The 18,147-nt window shown below is 43.4% G+C and overlaps 1 protein-coding gene across 3 annotated transcripts in view; it reads left to right on the forward strand.

The window, feature by feature from the left end:
- Window positions 1–9,397: 9,397 nt before the first annotated feature.
- Window positions 9,398–18,147, forward strand: part of Crppa (CDP-L-ribitol pyrophosphorylase A) — a 281,669-nt gene continuing 272,919 nt past the window's right edge. The window contains exons 1-2 of one of the 3 annotated variants that reach the window (XM_028878415.2): window positions 9,398–10,400; window positions 17,593–17,869. In XM_028878415.2, coding sequence (XP_028734248.1) covers window positions 10,150–10,400; window positions 17,593–17,869 — 528 coding nt within the window. In that variant the 5' untranslated portion in view covers window positions 9,398–10,149. Of the gene's footprint in view, window positions 10,401–10,526; window positions 10,887–17,592; window positions 17,870–18,147 lie in introns of those variants that run through there. The other 2 variants (XM_028878413.2, XM_028878416.2) reach the window with 2 other exon arrangements.

The raw sequence follows: 18,147 nt of genomic DNA on the forward strand, positions 1-18,147 counted from the left end.
GGTCAGTTTTGTAGGCTAGGGGCAGAGATAGCCCTGATTTCAGAGCCAAACTATGTTTCTTTCACTAGCCTTTCTTACCTTTTTGACACTAATTCTAAGGCCAGGGCACATTTCTTTCACTGGCTCTGATTCTAGGGACCAAGAGTGTTTCTTTGGTACTGGTTTCAGAGTCAGGGCATGTTTCCTTGGTTCTGGGCTTGGGGATAAAGTGTTCATTTCTCTGGCTCAGGTTTCAAACCCAGGCTGTGTTTCTTTGCCTGGTCCTGGGCCTCAGGGCCAGGGTGCTACTTTTCTGCTCTGTCATTGGTTGGTTTCACAGGTCAATTGGCCAGGCACAGAGATGGCTCTGATCTCACTGAGTTTTCTTTAGCCAGCCCCCTTTCCCTGCACCCCTTTTTGTTTAGTAATAAGCAGCTGGGAGTTGGCAAGGGGGCAAAGTTATCATTAGACTGCTTCCTGCTGAATTGGGGCATCAAGGTTCTTTGTACAATCTTGATCTTCTTCCTGAGGATATAAGCAGGTTCTACAGATCTCTGGCTTTGCTGATAGGGGCTGGTAATCCTGTAATATTAACTGGTTCAGAATTTGATTAGAAATATTTTGGACCTGTTGTTGAAGAAATCTAGCCAAGAGGTTTATGAGGCAGGGTACAATTAGTAGGGCTAAGAAAAGGAAGAAAAGAGGGGATAAGAAAGGTAGCATCCATTTCCATATCTGACTATTAGTGCTCCACTGTTTGGGGGCATCAAGCTGTTTCTGAGTTTGAAGATCCATCTGGAGTTGTTGGATCTTATCTCTCACTATCCCTGATTGATTGATGTAAAAGCAACGCTCTTCCTCAAGAAAGAGACCAAGACCACCTCTTTCTGCTGTTAATAAATCTAATCCTCTCCGATTTTGTAATACTACAGTGGCCAGTGAGTCTATCTGTTCCCAAAGAGTAAGGATGGTCTGAGCTACCCGTTGGAAGTCCTGGATGAATTGTGAGGAAAGCTGATGGTAAATAGTTAGGGAAGTAGTCAGTCCCGCTGTTCCAGTGGCTACACCTGCACTTATGCCCAGGGCTGCTAGAAAGGGTATTACTTAGATGGCTTGTTTGTCATGCCTTGCTGCTATGAACTTGACAGTGGGAACTGGCAAGGGTTCTTCACCAGGTACCACCCCTAATTTAGGAAACAGGAATACCAGGGCATAAGTCCCAGACCACCTAGCAGGTAAACAATGATAAACTTGAGTACCACAGAGAATAGAGGCATTGTGAATGTTTGGACATAGGGGCTGGGTGATAGTACCATGGGTAATGGTATTATTGCAGTTTGCAGAATCCAGAGTGCCCACAAGGTGTGTTCCTGAGGAGTCAAAGCAGTCTGTAATGCCAAAGAGGAATGTGAGAGAGATAAGGGGTAGTAGTGACATTTGGCTCAGAGTAATTAACAAGTGGTAAGGCGAGAGAATCTAAAGGACAATGGGTGAGGACACGAATAGTGGGTGAGCATTTGATTCTGGAGGGACACATAACCAGCATTCTCCAAAGTGGTCAGCCTGAGCATTACTCAACAGCTGATATGTGGTAGTTACGGTCTGAAACAAGAAATGGTGTGACAAGGAGGTGGGATCAACATTGTCAAAAAATGGTAACATTAAGGATGTAAGAGCTTTTAAGGAGCTTTGGACCACTTCTACTATATTCCTATGGGTTAAGAGAGTAGAATTTGTACCCTCTGTATTTTTAGCATATCTGGTGGGCAGGTTTGATAAATGCTATGGTAAACCTTCCCAATGACTCCTATTTTCCAATTGCCATGGGTCCTTAATTAGGATGTAAAAGGTTCCCCATTCTTCATAACAGGCAGGGTGTTCTCCTGAATATGCATTATGTCTCCAGCAGTCTCCAGACCTTGCCACATGAGTGGTCTAGTTGAACTGAACCTCAAATCTCCAAATGTAGAGTTTGATAGCAATGTGGGTGAGTTGGAAGAAGTATAAGGACAAGAGGTAGGGCATGACCTGATAGAGTGGGGCTCGAGTCTTGACAGAATCAGAGGCAGGCTGGTAGTCTGTATATAGTTTTTGGGATTGTCTCTTTGCTAATTGACAAGCACAGGTTAGAGCTATCAATTCATCCTGATGATTTGTGGTATGGGATGGAAGAGCTTGTGTTTTGACCACTATGGTGTCTAAGATGGTTGCATATCCTGCTGTATGTACTCCTTCATATAAGAAGGAGCTGCCATCTGTATACCATGTATAAGTGGCCCCAGGTAATGCTCCTTCCTGTATATGTATAGGATAAGGTAATAACTCTTCTAGGGTCTCAATGCATGAATTTGACAGGGAGTATTCCAGTACTGGTTGGTGGAGAAGATTTGAAATGTTAAGAGGTGGACATGGTTGAAAAGTCAGTGTTGTGTTCCCTACCAATGCCACCTGAATGGAGAGAACTTTGGAGGGAGGTAATGTTTGAAGGCCCTTGTATGTTAAAAGATGTACAGATGGTGAGGAGAAAGGACAGTAATGGGTGACCCAAACATTAGCTTCATAAGAAGCTGCATCCATCTGTGATCTCAGGATCCAGGTTGGTATATTGTGAGTGGGCCTTTGTAAGGTGGTTGGGAAATGGAGAGAGGGTTTCAGTTTTTTCGTGGATGACCTTTTAGACTTTTTCATAATTTACTGCCTTAAGGGAAGCCTTGTGGAGACCAGTTAGGAGGAAAGTTATAAATTTATTCCTAGCTTGAATGTCTCCTGGATTATTGTAACCCCATTCGGGCTCCTGATCTTGGACTGCCCTAGCCCCCATTGGATAGGTGTTATCTGTTTGATGGAGTTCATCTGCATGGACCCTAGCCTGATCTCAGACTTGCCTATGATCTTGTGGGAGGAGATTGTTGGTAAGAATCATATAAAACTGTAGATGTAACCAACCATCTTATTAAATAAGAAACACAGAACCAATGCAAAGAAGAAAGCCAAGAGGTCAGAGCTAAGAGCTAAAACCTTACCCTTCCTCCTGCGGTGGTCCTACCTCTCCGATCCAGAGCTACTTCCTGTGTGTCTGTCTTTTTATAGTGTTTCTGTTCTGCCTTCTCGTTGGTTGTAAACCCAACCACATGACCGCCTTGTCACGGCCTGTCTGTACAGAGCTCCAGGTCTTCTATGGTTGGTATTGAGATTAAAGGCATGTGTATCCAATACTGGCTGTATCCCTGAACACACAGAGACTTACCTAGCTCTGCCTACCAAATGCTGGGATTACAAGTATACGCCACCACTGCCCTGCCTTCCTATGGCTTGCTAATAGCTCTGACCCCTGGGCAACTTTATTTATTAACATACAAATAACATTTTATTACAATAAAATATCACCATATAAAACATTGTGAAAAGTAAGGTCATAGGATTGGTTAATGTACTGGAATTCTTTAATAAAAGTAGAAGAACTGACAGTATTAGAACCCTAACGTTTTTTTCTATTTGGGAAAGCTCAGATAAGGAGAAGGGGACATTTACCCTGACTAGACCATCCACCCCAGCAACCTCTCACAAAACAGAACTGGGGCTGGTTTAGATCGGGGAGGGACAGAAGGTCCCAAGGTAGAGTGGGAACAAGTAGTGGGAGGCCTAGGGGCTGTCCGTGAGTTGAAGGTGGGTGACAGGGAGAGTTGACCTGGGGGATGACCTGTTACTGAGGAAGGGGGAAAGGGAAACTGAAGGGACTGGAAAAGAGGGAGCCGTGGGTTTGGGCTTTGGTTTATAAAATCTGGCTTTAGGAAGGCTCGGAAGGCCTTTTCTTAATTAGTGATTGATGTGAGAGGGCCCAGCCCATTGTGGGTAGGGCCACCCTGGATTAGGTAGTTCTGGGTTTTATAAGAAAGCAGGCTGAGCAAGCCATGTGGAGAAAGCTAGTAGGCAGCACCCCTCCATGGTCTCTGCATCAGCTTCTGCCTCTGGGTTTGTGCTGCTTGAGTTCCTGTGCTGGCTTCCTTCAGTGATGAACACTGATGTGAAGAATAAACCAAATGAACCCTCTCCTCCCTACACTGCTTTTGGTCATGATGTTTTGTCACAGCAATAGTAACTCTTAACAGGACAGACTGCTCTCTTTGTACCTTATAGCATTAACATTGTGTTTTCACTTTCATGAAATTCTGAGAATTTCTTTTATAATTTGTTTTGATTTCTTTGACACACCGTTCATCATTAAATCTCCTTGAGTTTCTGTATATTTTATAGTTTGTCTTAGCAAAGATTTCTAACTGAGCCCATTGTAACTAGGTAAAGACAAGAAACTGTTTCAATTTTCCTGAATTTGTTGAAACCTCTTTTGTTCTCTAATAAATGACCCATTTTAGAGGTTATCCCCTGGGTTGCTAAGAACAATGTGTATTTTACAATGTTTGGCTGGAACATTCTGTAGATGTCTGGTAAGTACATTTGAGCTATGATGTCATTTAATAACAACTTTTTTTATTGGTTGATCTGTCTGTTAGTGAGTGGGGCATTAAAATCTTCCATTATTATTGTATTGGAATAAATTTGTCTCTTTAAGTTCAACAGTATTTGCTGTATGAAACTAGGAGAATTGGTGTTCAGTGTATGTCTAGACTTGTAATGTCCTCTTAATGGATGGTTCCTTTAATTAGTATAAAGAGATCTTTTAACAGTCTTTTTTTATTAGTTTTGATTTGGAGTCTATTTTATCATAAATAACAGCCACCCCTGCTTGCCTTTTAGTTCTCTTTACTTGGAATAACTTCTTCTATCTTTTCCAGATAAGGCAATATTTGATTTTGATGGCAAGCTGTGTCTCTGAGCCAACAATTAGATAGATCACGTTTTCTTAGTCTAGTCTACTAGGCTGTCTTCTGATTGGTCTATTAATATTCAGTTACTATTAAAAGGTGTGTGTTAATTTCTATCATTTTATTAGTTTTGCTTCTTTATTCTTCTTTTAGTCTCTCATATAGGACCACCGATGTGTTTATATTCATTCTCACCCCAAAAGACTCCTTTTAGTGTTTTCTTTTGGGTGTGTGGGTATGTCCATATAGATGTGCATGAGTGCATGTGGTGTGTGTGTGTGTGTGTGTGTGTGTGTGTGTGTGTGTGTGAATGTGGAGGCCAGAGGCTGTGATATCAGGTATCTTTCCCAGTGATTCTTTATTTTTGAGTCATGGTCTTTCATAAAATCTGGATCCTATAGATTTCTCTAGACTATCTAGCCAGGAAGTTCCAGGGATCTGCCCGTTCCTTACCCTGTCCTTCCACCCTAGTACTGGTGCCATCTCCTTAGCCCTCTGCCACGTTCCCTGCAGGGCTGGTTTAGCGGCAACGACTTCCTTAATTTTGTTGTTACTATGGAACATTTTCCTTTCTTCTTCAGCTATGACAAGTCATGCTGCTGGATTGCTGGCTATAGTAATCTAGTTGACAATTGTTGTCCATTAGAACTTGGGTAATTTTTATTTTCAGCTTGACATACTTTATTGCCACTTGGGAATTGTCTGTTCTCAGCAGAAGAATCATCCTGCCAGATTGGTCTGTGAGGAACTGTTTTGACTGATGATGGATGTAGGAGGGACTAACCGTCATTCACGCACTCCTCTCTTTTAGAGTTTCTGTTGAGAAACTGTCTATAATTCTGATGGGTTTGCTTTTCATCTGTGACCTGGTGCCTCTCTTGCAGCTGTATTCTCGATGTTTAGTTTGGTAATTATCCAACACGAAGATTTTTCTCCTCTTTTTAGTGTTTTGTGACAAATGTCTGCAGAGTATGCATGCTTACCTCTTTCCCTAAATTTGGGATATTTTCTGAGATGATTTTATTGAATATATTATTTATGTCTTTAGCCCCCTTGATTTATAAACTTTGTATGTTAACGGTATCCCATTGATCTTTTCACTTATTATTTTTTTCTTTTCTTTTTTTTTCTTTTTACTTTTTACTCTTGGCTCTTCATTCTTTGGGCTCTTTGGGGGCCTGCCATCCAGCTCCCAAATAAATACACTGAGTCTTATTCTTACCTTTGAATGCCTGGCCTTAGCTTGGCTTATTTCTAGCAGCTTTTCTTAAATTATCCCATCTACCTTTTGCCTCTGGGCTTTTATCTTTCTCTATTCCATGTACCTTTCTTTCCTTCTTTCTCCGTGGCTGGCTGTGTGGCTGTGTGGCTGTGTGGCTGTGTGGCTGTGTGGCTGTGTGGCTGTGTGGCTGTGTGGCTGTGTGGCTGTGTGGCTGTGGCTGTGTGGCTGTGTGGCTGTGTGGCTGTGTGGCTGTGTGGCTGTGTGGCTGTGTGGCTGTGTGGCTGGGTGGCTGTGTGGCTGTGTGGCTGTGTGGCTGTGTGGCTGTGTGGCTGTGTGGCTGGCTGTGTGGCTGTGTGGCTGTGTGGCTGGCCCCTGATGTCCTCTCTCCTTTTGTCGCTCCTTGATCTTCTCCTCCCAGATTTCTCCTTCCATTTATCCTCTCTTCCCGCCAGCCCCGTCCATCCTTTCTCCTGCCTTGCTATTGGCCATTTAGTTCTTTATTAGACCACACAGGTGTTTTAGACAGGCACAGTAACACAGCCTCACAGAGTTAAACAAATGCAACATAAAAGAATGCAACACATCTTTGCCTCATTAAACAAAGGTTCCAAAGCATCAACAAATGTAACACATCTTAAAATAATACTCTACAACATATATGTTGTGCTCAGACTTTCTTATTTTTATCTTTGTCAGTTTCTGAATTTGTCTGTCCTGTCTTCCCTTCCTGATATTATGTCTTCCACTTGTTCCATGGTGTATGTATGTGTGAATACATGTCTGAGTGTAGGTAAGTATACATGTCTGAAAAAAAGGAGGCCAGAGGAAGACACTGAGTGTTATTTCCCCCTCTGATTCTCTGCTTTACTGCCTTGAAACAGGAAGGGCCTCTACCTCAGCTCACAGCTCATTTGGCTAGGTCACCTGACTGTGAGTTGGATCTGTAAGTCTCCATTTCTCAAAACCTGAGTTATCTGTCTTTTTACATGGATGCTGAGGATTGGAATTTGCTCAGCATGTGCTCATACCCATTAAGTTATCTCCCCAACACCTTGATATTCTTGGATGATGGTTGGTTGTTATAAGTTAATATAATAGGAAATTGCATCTGTGCATATGCTTGAATGGAATCTATTGTTTTATGTCTATACAATATGCATAAGATACTGCTTTTCTCATATATGTATAAATGCTGTAGTTTGTCCTTTTGCTCACTACCAGTTGATCTGCTATGTTTTGTTCATATACAGCATATGAGATCTAATGAGTCTTAGTGACAAGATCAAAATTACTGTATTTTCTTTAAGAAGAACTTTAACCAATGTTGTAAGTTCCTCACTATAGTTTGTCAGTATTTGGTCATAGAAAATGATTCTACAGTAATTGGTAAAGTATATCCCTTTTTAATTATAAAAATGAACAGGTTTCTTTGTGAGGTTTTCATACCTGAATGCATTGTGCTTAATCACACCAACCCTCAATACTACCTCATCTCCCTCTCCTCCCCTTGGACTCTTTCCTCTTAGTCCCACATATGAGAGAACACACGTGATACTTGACATGATGATCTCTAGTTCCATCCGATTTCCTTCTTTATGGACAAATATCCCATTGTGAATGGACCATACTTTATCCATTCTTCTCTTAGACAGCTAGGCTGATTCTGTGTCTATAAAACTGAATATTGCCTTGATAAACAGGGTGTGTGCATTATCTCTATTCTAGTCTGAACTCATTTCCTCAGGTGTATGCACAGAAGTAGTCTAGCTTTGTCATCTGGTAATTTGCTTTTTAATTTTCGAGAAACTGCTGCAGTGAGTCCTGTAGAGCTACCCTAATTTAAATTCCCACCACAGGCAGACAAGGATTCTTCCCCCTGCATTCTTGCCAGCATTTGCTCTTGTAAAACTTCTGTCCTTTTGGATGGCTTGCTCTATAGTCCACTTGTTCCTCATTCCACATGCCCCAAACCTGACATAGCCTAGCATAATGGAGCTTAATGGTTAACACTGCGGACACAGAGGTAATGTACTCCATTGCAAAGAATTTATAAAATCTAACCAGCCCACAACCACTTAGGGAAGACCAAAAGCCATGGTCTTATAGAGGCACAGTTTCCCTGATGCTCTCTCTGCTGTCTGTGGTGCTCTCTACCCGCTGAGTGCTCTGCTGTCTGTGGTCTTGCTGTTGACCTTCATGGACACTCTTCTCTCCAGGATCTGTAACAAAATCCTTCTGTTAGTTTATAAGCTGTAGTTGGAAGTTTTTCTCAGGTCCCACCAGGCCCCTGAAGTCCCATGGCCTGCTTATAAAATAATCACTCAGAAGCTTATATTAATTATAAGTGCTCGGCCATTAGCTCAGGCTTATTACTGACTGGCTCTGACACTTAATTTAACCCACAATTCTGTCCTATGTTTAGCCCTGTGGCTTGGTACCTTTTCTCAGTTCTGCCTTGTCATCTTGCTTCCTCTGTGTCTGGTTGGCGACACCTGACTCAACCCTTCCTCTTCCCAGAATTCTCCTCGTCTGCTTGCCCCACCTATACTTCCTGCCTGGCTACTGGCCAGTCAGTATTTTATTAAACTAGTATACAAAAGCATTATCCCACAGCAGATGAGCCTCTCTAGTGTCTCATGTGAGCAAACTATAACACTTCCAAACACCTAACTCCCTAGCAAAGATCTCTCAGCTAGAATCAGTCTCTCCCCACCACACATTTCCCTCTCCCTGTCTCTCAGCCTCTCCCTCCCTTGCTCCCCCACCTCTGTTTCTGGAAAGAAAACCTTCAAGCATTGCAATACAAATATGTACACTACAATGCTTTCTTTTCATCTCAGGGTCAAGAGTTCGATAAACTTCAGTTAGCACAGAAGCTGTCCTTTAGCCACAATGAAAGCAACAAAAGAAAATGCTTTAGAATATTAGACAAAAGAGGGCAAGAGCAGAGAATTTATTTTTGTATGCTTTTAATTTGCAAAATGGATAAAAATAATGAGATTTAATATTATAACTGGGTAATTTCAATGCTCAACATTTTTTATGAATTTAATTTAGCTATTGATGGGTGAAGATTGATAATATACATGGTCAAATAATTCCATATACTTTGCCATATTCAATCAGCAATTCATTCAGTAAGTATTAGGCATTCCTGGAGCTGGGCATATAACCCCAACCAAAAGCAAAGCTAGTCCTTGCTCTCATGAATTTTACATTCCAGATTCCTGAATACAATAGTGCTTGACACTCCATTATATTTCATGAACACTTTCCAAATAATGGCAAGATGCGAAGCAGGCTGGAATTTCTCAACGCTGGTTTGCACCTCTAAATAAACAAAGGATTTATGGCTGCCTGTGTAGTCTTACACAAGTTACTTAGCATTTTTATTTCCTCCATCAAGGAATTTGACCACTAGGGTTTTTCTTGTTAACATGAGATGTGTGTTGGTTATTCAGCAGTTACTGTGATTGCTGTCGTTCTCTGGTCACAACAAAAACGCACTTGCTCAACAGGATCACCTTTGCAACTTTGAAAACGTTCCACAGCCTTTGGCTGCACACTAGACTAATCAAATGCCAAATTTTGATCATGGAACACAGGGTTCAGAGACACTCTGCTCGGTGGTTCCATCGTGCAGGCAGGTCTGGGAATCAGTCTGGGTTCTAGACTTCTCCTATCCCATTCACCTGACTGCTTGGTAGAATCAGTGCGCATTTGCGGACATCGAAATTCCTATAACCGAGGCGCACACATCTGGGTTTTGTACTGTAACTTGAACACAGATCTTTCCCACTTATCTAGAATGGGGACAGTGACTGTGTCGTGCCCAGCTGCGTGTGTGTGACCATCACTTGTGTAAGGACTGCAACCACAGTCTCAGCTGGGCCTGCCCGGAGGGAGAGAGGGAAGAGCAGGAAGAGCGCTCGCAGCCTGGGGCGCTGGGCCCGGGCGGGGAAGACAGGCTCGGCCGCTCCCGCGGGGATCAGCCCCGGGGCCCACCTTCCCCTTCTCGGCGCCGCTCCTCGCCCACCCCGACCCGCGATCGCGGCCCAGGGCTGGTGTTGGCGCCCCCTTCTCGGTTCCCGCCTGCACCGCGGGGTTCAGAGCTCTGCTCGAGTCATGGAGCTGGGGCCGCACAGCAGGCCCGCTGAGCCGGGGCGTTGCGTGAGCGGCTCGCCGAGCGCGGGCTCAGCGTTCCCGGCGTCCCGGGTGTCTGCCGCCGGGGCCGAGCCCGTGAGTCGGCCCACAGCCGTGGCCGCCGTGCTGCCGGCCGGAGGCTGCGGGGAGAGGATGGGCGTCCGCACCCCGAAGCAGTTCTGCCGCGTTCTGGAGAGGCCGCTCATCAGCTACACCCTGCAGGCCCTGGAGAGGTAACTGGCGCGAGGCCCCGCTCCCCCGAACCCGGGCCCACCCCAGCAGGCGCGGCGGGGACCGGGCTGGGGAGCCCACTAAGCAGTGCACAGGAGCCCGGGGACTCGGTTCCTACGCCGGCCCCGCGGGGCCGCAGGAAGAGCGTCTCTAGGAGTGCCCGGTGCGCGCTGCCGCCGCGCATGCGTGCGCCCCAGTGCCCTGGACGCACCTCCAGTCCCCTGGGCAGGCACGTTTTTGGTTTTGGTTTTCTTCTGGGAGATCGGCCTGGACTAATACCAGGCAGTAGAGAGAAGGACAGGGTTGATTCCAGTCTTTCAATAGCCGGGAGGGACTGGAGGGTGAGATCGAGGCCAGCCACCCTAGAAAAGAGACTGAATTTATTAGTTCCAGAAACAGTGGGCAGTGTCAGGAAGGCCCGGAAGGGAAGATGTGGTGAGAGGAGAAGGAGGGACCTGTTCTTTGTGTTGTGATGTCATGGAGCTGAGGTGAGACTGGAAGCATTGTAGAGGTCTCCAGTTCCGCAGGGCCTTTACTTTTGAAGTCAGATGCAGACCTGTGTGAGGCCTTAAGTCCAGAAGTGGTTACATTCCAAGACAGAGGGCGTTGTTTAGCATCAGGAACCTTTACAGGAGGCTTTGATAGAAACCACTGTCCTTGGCATTTTGTGCCGGAGAGCAACTCCATCTCCCGTCCCCAACACACACCAGAAAGCCAAAGGGACAAAGGAATTGCTTATAAGATTATTTTACTTTCTGGTTATTGGCATTTGGCAAATGGAAGTGTAAGGGGCCGCAATCATCCTTGATTAATGTAATCAGGCCAGTGGTTAGATCTGGAACTCAGTCAGACCTGGAAACGATTCCGAAAGTTACCACCCCTGTCTGTGGCTTTTATTCCTCTGGATAATACCGAGACTGCTTCGTCCAGCCATCCTGTCAATACCACACACCTACAGAGGTCTAGCACCACAGACATGCTGGCACCACCGCATCCATGCCGTCAGTGGGATGGCTTGCAGCATCTCTGCCGGCCATGGGATGACTTGTGATGGACACTGGCAGGAGAATCTTTGACTGCTTGGTAGTTATATGAAGGAAGTTGGAGATGTTTTTTTTTTTTTCATTTACCATCTCTTTACACGGGAAATGCTTCATATTAATTGGCTTTTTTGCATGTACCGTGGTAGCCTGAGATAGGTGAACACCAAAATTTAAATCTTTTAATGTAAAAAAATGTTTGGAGAGTGTTTGGAAAATATTATGGAATATACTATAAAATATAAATAACAAAATATTATTGAAAATATGGCAAAAGTACACTTGTTTTCTATTGGAGAAGTTATTTTGGCCACTCCACGTAGTTAAAAGGATATTTATTTAATGGCGTAACTCACAAATTAAGTGAAAGGTAGGTCGCAGGGTCTGGAAAAGGTGTATCGCAGTCCAGCAGTGTTCTCCGGAGCTCTGCTCAGTCCACCTCCACCGTTCAGGGTCCTGGAACAGAGAGCATGCTGGCCCATCCAGCTCTCGGGTCCCCAGGCGCCTCCCTTGGCCCCGCCTCGTAGGTGTGACAGTTGCCAGAGTCTCAATGGGGATTGGAACTTCCAGATCCAAGCTGGAATGGCTATCCACTACAGTTTTCCATTTTGCTTAATTGATTACAGCAATTTGAAATCCTAATAACCTACTAGGGAAATTGGGATAAATTATAGCAGGTTATAACTCAGGGAACTTTGATTACTTTTTCATTTGATTGACAAGGAACTGAGATCAGAAGTCTTAGTCCCTCATGTGACTATTGCTTTGTGACATGAGTTTCTATGAAGAAATTTTGTTTCAAGAAGCCACGTGACCAAAGTATTATTGTCAGGGGCATTAAGTTCCGATAGGAGGCTCAACTCAGTTCATTAACTTAGGTATCCAAATTTTGCTGTTTAGAATAATGTTCTTCCTGGATCTGAAGTTGGAAATTGTTTTGTCCCTCAGTCACTGAATGGGAGGCCCATAGAATCGACAGCAGAGCAGTTCCGACAATGGAGTGAGCACATTTGCAGCGGGGCTGATTGACATTCCACAGAAGGAAGCAGTGGATGGCACAGTGTGGAGTCTGAGAAACAGACAGAGTGCTGCTGCTCATCCTCCTGACAGAGGAGAGGCGGGGTGATGTTTTGCATAAGGGGTTACAGGATGGAGTTGATAGTTTAGTGAACTTTAGCTTGCATAAGGGGTTACAGGATGGAGTTGACAGTTTAGTGAACTTTAGCTCAGGATTGGGGCCCATTTCTTCACTCTGCTGTGTAACAGCTTTACCAAGACCTGGGGATGTTTAAGATCTTGGCAGGGGCTGAAGTAGCTGGGAAAAACCTGCAGCTGGCTGACTCACAGAGGGGTCAAGGCTTGATTTTTTTTTTTTTTTTTCTGTTGTTGTTAAGATACAAAATGTGGGGTTGGTGACTGGGGGACCGTAGAAAAAAAAATTCTTACCAGTAGTCTGATTTCTGGTTTCAAATACTTGGGGAAAGAAAATGTTGATTAGAAGTGTGGGTTAGTGTGGACTAGCTTTAGAAGAGGACAAGATTATAGCTACACAAGACCAAACCAGTGAAGAGAACCTCAGCCATGCTTGGGTGGGGCTGGGCTGCCCCGTCAGGTCGGCTGTGACCTCGCTTGCCCTAAAGCTCTTACGGTTTCTTTTTTTTTTTTTTGGTTTTTCGAGACAGGGTTTCTCTGTGTAGCTTTGCGCCTCTCCTGGGACTCACTTGGTAGTCCAGGCTGGCCTCGAACTCACAGAGATCCGCCTGGCTCTGCCTCCCGAGTGCTGGGATTAAAGGCGTGCGCCACCACCGCCCGGTAAGCTCTTACGGTTTCTTAAGCCCTCTTAGGTGGAAGACCCTTCTTAAGAGAACTTGTTCCTCAGATATGGTTCATGTTTATCAAAGCATTATAATTTGACCTCTGATATCAATCACACACAATTGTTCTGGTCTATAATATTGGTTTAAACCACTGCAAATTCTTCAGAGCAGGTCAGATGAGAATTCCTGGAATGTTTCTGTAAATGAGCAATATTGATCATGGGAGTTAAACTGAGATCATAAGAATGGGAGAGACGAGCTGTGAGAATTGTTTAGTGATTCAGAAAGAGAAAGGTGCTTAAGACCCTCTTAGTTGAATGGTAAGCAGATCAATTTGATGAAGTCAGAAGGTTATATCCAAGCCAAGGGAAGAAGCAAGGCTGTCCTACTTTGTACAGGTTGCATGATCAGAGCTCTGTGTTGCCTTGCCTTTTGAGATTCCTTCAAAACCAGGCCAAGACCAGTGGCTCCAAGGCTCATAGAGCTGAGCTGCAGCTAGAGGATTTGCTGTTGCTAAGGGATTAGCATCCAGTCTACCCCACTACCTCAGTATTTTGTCCTAAATCATCAAAATGGGCACGAAGAGGTGGGACCCTGTAGACAGTGGCTACAATGCAACTCAGAGTCAAGTTTCCCCAAAGGCAATCATGTTGATTGAGAGCAGCAGCTGCCACTGTCCCTGTCAGGCAGGCTTTCTGCAGCCTGAATGAGAGTGTTTTGTAGGTGTTAACAAGGCTTGATTTCCCCCAGGTTTTTAAATAAGAAATTTGTGTACATGTTCTATTCCCAACCAGCTTTATTAAACCATCTGAGCAGAGTAAGCTTGTAACATTTGTTATTCCAGAAGAAAATAACTTCTGAGATATTATATTTCCTCCTCAAAATGTCTGTAGGTGTTATAGAGCTTGGGGCTAGGTTTATATTTGTTATGGAATGTGCTAGGAAGGAAATAATCATGCAGATTTGATGGAATTGTGCTGCCGGGGTTTGGTGTGGACTTGTTTTCAGCTCAGAGGTAGACCAGATGCTTCTATTCAGCAAGTATTTATTCAGCACGCACTGTGTGAGGTACTTAAGGTCTTTTACAGTCTCATGATTTTGCATTATTAAAAGTCTTTTATAGAATTAAAAATTAATTCTGTGATTTGAAAAGAATGTGAATAAGTCCTTTGAAATACAAACAGTACTTACAAAAGCTTGCAGGCCCTGGTTGTTGAACAAAATAGTATAGTAAGCTTACTCCTTCTTGAGTGATATGGAGTAATGTTTCCTAAACTATCGCTTTTTTGAGGGACTTTTTCCTCTTTCATGCTATAATTCTATTCTCATTTCTATGTAACCTAATCAATGATACGAGATTTAACTTAATGGAAGTTCTCATGATATAGCAATTCCTGAAATGCATGCTTTGAAAAACAGTGGTGTAAAACATTGTAAAACTGGGCATGGTGACTCTCATATGTAAATCTGTCAGTCAGGAGGCTAATGCAGGAGCTTGAGACCAGCTTGGGGTCAGTTGTGCATTCCAGGGCAATTGGTATTGGACACCATCTCAACAATAGCACCCCTCCCCAAAGAAAAGCAAAAACAAACCAAGACCTACTATAAATTCAACTTAATAAAGTTAGGGCTAGCAAGATGGCTTAGTGGTTAAGAGTACTTGTTGATCTTGCAGAGGACCTGGTTCAGTTTCCTTTGCCACAGCTCACACTCATCTGTTCTGTCTTCTAGTCTCACTCGACTGCATGTGGACATACATGTATGCAGGAAAAACACTCATACATTTAATAAAGTTTATATAATTGCCTGGGAATGGTCTAAAGCTACAGGTTTAGCTGTTTATTTATTTATTTATTTATTTATTTATTTATTTATTTATTTATTTTTGGTTTTTCAAGACAGGGTTTCTCTGTGTAGCTTTGTGCCTTTTCTGGAACTCACTTTGGAGACCAGGCTGGCCTCTAACTCACAAAGATCCGCCTGGCTCTGCCTCCCAAGTGCTGGGATTAAAGGCGTGCACCACCACTGCCTGGTGGTTTAGCTGTTTATAACAATTACATCTACTTTATTTGAAAGAGAGGGAATCATGGAACAGATATTTGAATGCTTATGTGTTATCCTTTCATTTCTCTTCTTGATTCTTTCATATTTTAGATAAATGTAATTTTTCATTAAACTCTTTAAAGTTATCTCAGCTGAAGTCTCTGGAAGAGTATGCAATGGAAAGAAACAAAGGTAAACCACTTACGAATCAAGTGAATCTCTTGCCACTGATGTAGGTGAATAGTTATTATAATTCCTTTTATATTAAAGAGAAGTTAACATGGGACCACATTATATAATTAGACAGGGTTTCTCTTTGTAGCCCTGGCTGTCCTGGAACTCTCTTTGTAGACCAGGCTAGTCTCAAACTCATGTAGATCCTCCTGCCTTTGCCACAGGGTGCTGGGATTAAGATGTGCACCACCTCACCCCTGGCTAAATAATTTCTTAAAAGCATTTTTTTTTTTTTTTTTTCGAGACAGGGTTTCTCTGTGGGTGCATTTCGACCCGGACCACGGTACTCTCCCTTCAGGAAGCAGCTAGGCAGGAAAGTGAGAGGGTTGTAGCAGAGGGGAGGCCTGTGTGTTATGGGCCTGGAAGAGGCAGTAAGGTCTACAGAGACCAGTAGCATGGCCCTGGGGTTTGACCATGAGAGGGATCATCCAGAAGTAGCCAGAGTAGATTGTGTTGGGATGAGATGAGGAGACAGTTCAGAACCCCATTAAGGATTGGACATAAGAGATTGCAAGAAAGAATGATGGATCACAGCTGTGGGAGTTGAGCCAACACCTTTCAGAACTCCCCAGTGAGGCAGGACCGAAGGGTGGTGATTTGCCAGTTGCTAGAATCTTTGTGAACAGCATAATTTCCACACTCCTAGGATAGGGTAAATTCTAGAGTTGTCAAGAATGAGATTGGTGTGGGGGATGGGCTAAGCAAACCAAGGAACAATTTACAAGTGGTCTCATTCTGGAGTCTTTATCACTTATAAAGACTACAGATTGCTCATGGGCATCCTGTTATTGCATCATTTTTATCATTAAAGTCATTTTGAAATGTCTGGTAAAATGTAAAAGTAATTGAGTACCTCTTACTTAGAATCTAAGGTTAAAATCAAGGAAACCAGCCCACAAGTGTTGTAAGATGTTACACTGTGGGCAGTTTATTCATCTAATAAACACTTGCATAAGAATTTTGTGTAAAACAAGACAGATATGTGTTGCTCTGGGGCGTATACTCCAGAAGATGAATTATATAAAACAAAACACAAAACAAACAAAAAACACCAAAAAGGAATATTGTATTATCAATGAAGAAATGGCATCTTCCTATCTTTATTCATTTTGAATAAAACAGAAATACAGAGGTATATATTTTTATACTATGAAAGATAGTAAAGACATTATATGAATCTATGGTTTTGATACTTGGTGTATTTCCAGGACTTAACTATTCTAGCATGAATATATAGGATTTTGTTGGCTTATAATTCTGTTTAATTTTTCTTATTTTAAATTACTTTTTTGTAGTTGGCATATAAAATTTTAGAAAATTTAAATGACTTTTACTCAGAATTGACACTGTGGGTCAGAGGCATTTGTCCTGGTTTGGGGCCCTTGGAACATGCAGGTCCCCAGTGTCACTTGCTGGCTAACACCACTGTCCATAAGCCTGCCACACTTTCTGATCCAGAGCCAGTCAGTAAGGACTATATTCAGTCTGGGGGGCTGTGTGGGGCCCGTCAGTATGGACTGTGTTCAGTCTGGGGGGCTGTGTGGGGCCTGTCAGTATGGACTGTGTTCAGTCTTAGGGAGGACTGTGTGAGGGCAGATACTTAATTTTCACAGGGCAGTGGTTGGTTGTAGCTCATGGATCATCTTGAGATAGTCAGCTGGTAGAACTCAATAGTGTTGAGTTCTCACACTGTGGGAGAAAATAGTAGGAAAAATATAAATATAAAAGCATATTCTTTTGTGTGTTTTCTCAGATAACTTACAGATATACTACTTGTTCAAATTTAATTGAAGGAAAAAAAAATCTAATGTATCTAATATGTAGGATAGTATACTTTATGTACCCTGCCATGTAAGACACATAGAGCGTGAAAAATCTCCTCCATTGATAGTGTGAAATGCTTACTGATTCCCAGACCTAATCAAAACGTGTGACAATTGAGCCTTCAGGAATAATCTCCCAGTGTAGATAGATTGGTAGCTTATTTATACTGGAATGCAGTTTTCTTTTATGAGCTTTAGAGTCCGTGTCTATTAAATGCACACATGCTTTCTTTGTAGAGTATGCTGGATAAAGGACATTGTCGTGGCAGTGACAGGGGAGAACATGGAAGCAATGAGGAACATCATCCAGAGGTACGGGCACAAGCGCATCTCACTAGCTGAGGCCGGAGCCACGCGCCACAGGTCGATTTTCAGCGGACTGAAAGCCCTGGCAGAGGATCAGCCAGCCTGTAAACTCGCTAAGCCAGAAGTGGTGATTATCCACGATGCCGTGAGACCTTTTGTGGAGGAAGACGTTCTCCTGAGAGTTGTCACGGCGGCTAAGGAGCATGGGGTGAGTGTTTGACACTGAGGACGGGTGAGGGGCAAACACTGTGGTATGGTTAATTGGTTGAATTTTTGATAGAAATGTGTTGAACTGCCTCTAACTGGCTGCATAAGCTGGAGACATGACTTGAAGGCTGTCATAGCACTGCAGACTGTGAGACTTGAACTTTCTTTGGATATCATATGAGCCATTTGGAGGACTCACTAACGATGCCATTAGAATATATGCCCATTACACTCATCCAGTCCTCCTTCCCCAGAGTTGCTTTTCTTTTTCTCTTCATG

The sequence above is a fragment of the Peromyscus leucopus genome, chromosome 14 (assembly GCF_004664715.2).
Source record: "Peromyscus leucopus breed LL Stock chromosome 14, UCI_PerLeu_2.1, whole genome shotgun sequence".
NCBI classification, from domain to species: domain Eukaryota; kingdom Metazoa; phylum Chordata; class Mammalia; order Rodentia; family Cricetidae; genus Peromyscus; species Peromyscus leucopus.